At 41.5% G+C, this 2,997-nt stretch overlaps 1 protein-coding gene across 1 annotated transcript; it reads right to left on the reverse strand.

Annotated features, from left to right (window-relative positions):
- Positions 1-709: 709 nt before the first annotated feature.
- On the reverse strand, positions 710-1,750 carry mrpl38 (mitochondrial ribosomal protein L38; the record flags this gene model as incomplete). Its single annotated transcript, XM_010781237.1, has 3 exons — positions 1,552-1,750; positions 1,061-1,192; positions 710-912 (listed from the first exon to the last, which is right to left on the reverse strand). Coding segments are annotated over exons 1-3 (489 nt in total), but the record flags the coding sequence as incomplete, so codon positions are not given.
- Between the last annotated feature and the right edge of the window lie 1,247 nt (positions 1,751-2,997).

Here is a 2,997-nt window from a genome sequence, read left to right on the forward strand (position 1 = left end):
TGGAGGGGGAGTGAGCAGGGGAAGGACCATTTTTGTTGACCGCATGCACAATCACATACTGCAGGGGTTTCCAAACTGTGGGGCGCGACCGGTACTGCAGGGGGGGCGCGGGAAGAAATTGTAAACAAACACTGCTCGGAAATATCTCATTGGCCAGAGCTGTGGGCATACTGCTGCCTTTTGCAACATCCTGTTTGTGTGAGATGCTGCCATCAAAACGAAATACAGATCAAAGCTGAACATTGAGAATGAACTGAGAGTGGCAGTCTCAAAACAAAATACATTTGAATTCAAACATCTACTACTCAGGGAAGAAGGCCTAGTGGTTTGAATTAGGCCAAATGAATTCACAGTATCTATTACAAGCACTAGTCCATGTGTAATCCATAATAAAATATAAAAGGATAGTTGGATCTTTGTATCTTCTTATTATTAGCAGAGAAAATGTTATGTTTTTACAGCAATATACAATTAATCCTACCAATATAGATGGGAACCGGGTTGGGGGGGCCCGACTGAAAACGTTTGGGAACCACTGACATACTAAATATGGACTAGAAACTACTTCCTGTTTCGTTTGCAAATAAAAGATCTAGCGCATACAAGTGGAAAGACTTTTCTTGCACGTCAGACAATGTTGTTCTCTTGTTTAGTCCCTCGCGGCACTAATATTGGATTACTACAGCCGCAATAATATCCTTTTACCTACTTCTGTTGGTGTCAGCCGGTTCCCATAATGCACCTGTCCTCCGTTGTCCTGGCTGTAGTTGATCTGCATCAGAACCTGAGGTAGAAAGAGGGCGTTTGGGAAGAGATCTCTGAAGACGCCGTAGTGCTCGGCGAGTCTCTGGATGTGAAACGGACCGGAGCTCTTCCCCCACTCGTCCTGAACTCGATCCAGAGACACTTTCACTGAGGGGACGGAGAGAGAGAGCAGGTGAAAGGACAATACAAATGTCCTTCACAGAAACATCTTTGTGTCTCTCTGAGTCTGGTGGTTGTACTCCGTTTTTCATTTCCACCTAATTATTAATAAAAATGTTTTTATCTGAGAGCTTACGCGTCCTCAGACGAGACGCCCTCTCCAGCTCAGCGTTCTTCTTGTTCTCCTTCACCATCTGCGTCCTCTCCTTCACTTCCTTCAGTCGACTCGGGCGTAGATACGGCAGCCCGATGTCCACTTTCTCTGCATCTGAAACACAGAAGAACAGCAGGGATGTCAGAGAGAATCAAATCAAACGTTATTTGTATAATAATAATAATACAGCTTTATTTATTTATTATATTTAAGCTCAAAGTGCTTTACAAAATGGCGACACATCACAAGTTAAAAATAAGCAACAAGAAATTCCCTTCAGATTATTTGTTAAGAACTTTAAAAGGTAGACGCAGCAAAATATAACATGTCATCAGGTTAAGAGACACAAGGAGGTAAAAGGTATGATAATACAAATAAAATATAATAATGATTTCTCCCCGAGAGAGAAGACACAAGACAACTGGATCAATACACATGACAATTAAAGCCTTGCATGTTGAATCACTTCTCACCGTGCTCTGGATCCTGTTTCTCCACGTAGCTCCGGTATGTTTTCCACCAGGCCGGTTTGTTCCTCGCCTCCTCGGCTTTCCTCAGGTACCGGGTGTAGCTGCGGTATTTCTCTAGAGACTCCAGATCTGTGGTGTCCAGATCCTCGTTGGGCATCGGACCGAGAGGAGGGACGAGCCGGCGGAGGAACGCTGCGAGGGAGACATCAGGCAGATAGTTAGAAACACTTTATTAGAGGTGGAAGGAGTATTCAGAGCTTGTACTTGAGTAAAAGTAGAAGTACTCAGATCTTGTACTTGAGTAAAAGTAGAAGTACTCAGATCTTGTACTTAAGTAAAAGTAGAAGTACTCTGATCTTGTACTTGAGTAAAAGTAGAAGTACTCTGATCTTGTACTTGAGTAAAAGTAGAAGTACTCTGATCTTGTACTTGAGTAAAAGTAGAAGTACTCAGCTCTTGTACTTGAGTAAAAGTAGAAGTACTCAGAGCTTGTACTTGAGTAAAAGTAGAAGTACTCAGATCTTGTACTTGAGTAAAAGTAGAATTACTGAGTAAAAGTAGAAGTACTCAGATCTTGTACTTGAGTAAAAGTAGAAGTACTCTGATCTTGTACTTGAGTAAAAGTAGAAGTACTCTGATCTTGTACTTGAGTAAAAGTAGAAGTACTCAGATCTTGTACTTGAGTAAAATGTATGTATTGATAACTTTGGATATAGGTAATCCACTGTGACAAAAAGTTAAAATATGTACGATCATTCAAAATAAGGTTTGCCAATGTGTTAGCAAGACACATTATTACGTAGAGAAACCAAGAAATAGACAATTATTGTTCTGATTTTAATTGTGTAATTATATTAATACTGATTTTAAAAGCTTTTGGAGAAGCCATTCGTGGTGGACAGAGACGAAAGAGCCTCAAACCTAGCCAAGTCTTAATGAAGTCAGATATTGGTGTCACCCACTCTGTATTGAGCGAGGCCTCACGTCTCCAACCAGACATGAAATTAAATCAGAAAGTGTCACCGTGGTCCTGATGAACATGTCATAATGTCAGTGTTACCAGTGCTGCGACATGATTATCACTCGTCATGCTGAATGCTAAAGTGTTAGCACCAAAGTTTACTCAACATACAGAACAAGGAACATCCAGCAAGTACACTGAAAACAGGAAGTGGACGAACCGCTAAAATAAAACCTTTGTGTTTTTCTTTGTAACTTGTTACTAAACTTGACGTATTTTCTGAATAAAGTCTGTTTGTGTCAGCGGGGACTGACAGAGTGCAAATCTGGATTTACACACAGACAGAAGTCACATGAATACATTAACACTGCCGACATGCACTGTGTCACCCTGCCCGACCGTGTGTGTGTGTGTGTGTGTGTGTGTGTGTGTGTGTGTGTGTGTGTGTGTGTGTGTGTGTGTGTGTGTGTGTGTGTGTGTGTGTGTGT

Source organism: Notothenia coriiceps, unplaced genomic scaffold (assembly GCF_000735185.1).
Source record: "Notothenia coriiceps isolate Sejong01 unplaced genomic scaffold, NC01 NC01_scaffold00022894, whole genome shotgun sequence".
NCBI lineage: Eukaryota > Metazoa > Chordata > Actinopteri > Perciformes > Nototheniidae > Notothenia > Notothenia coriiceps.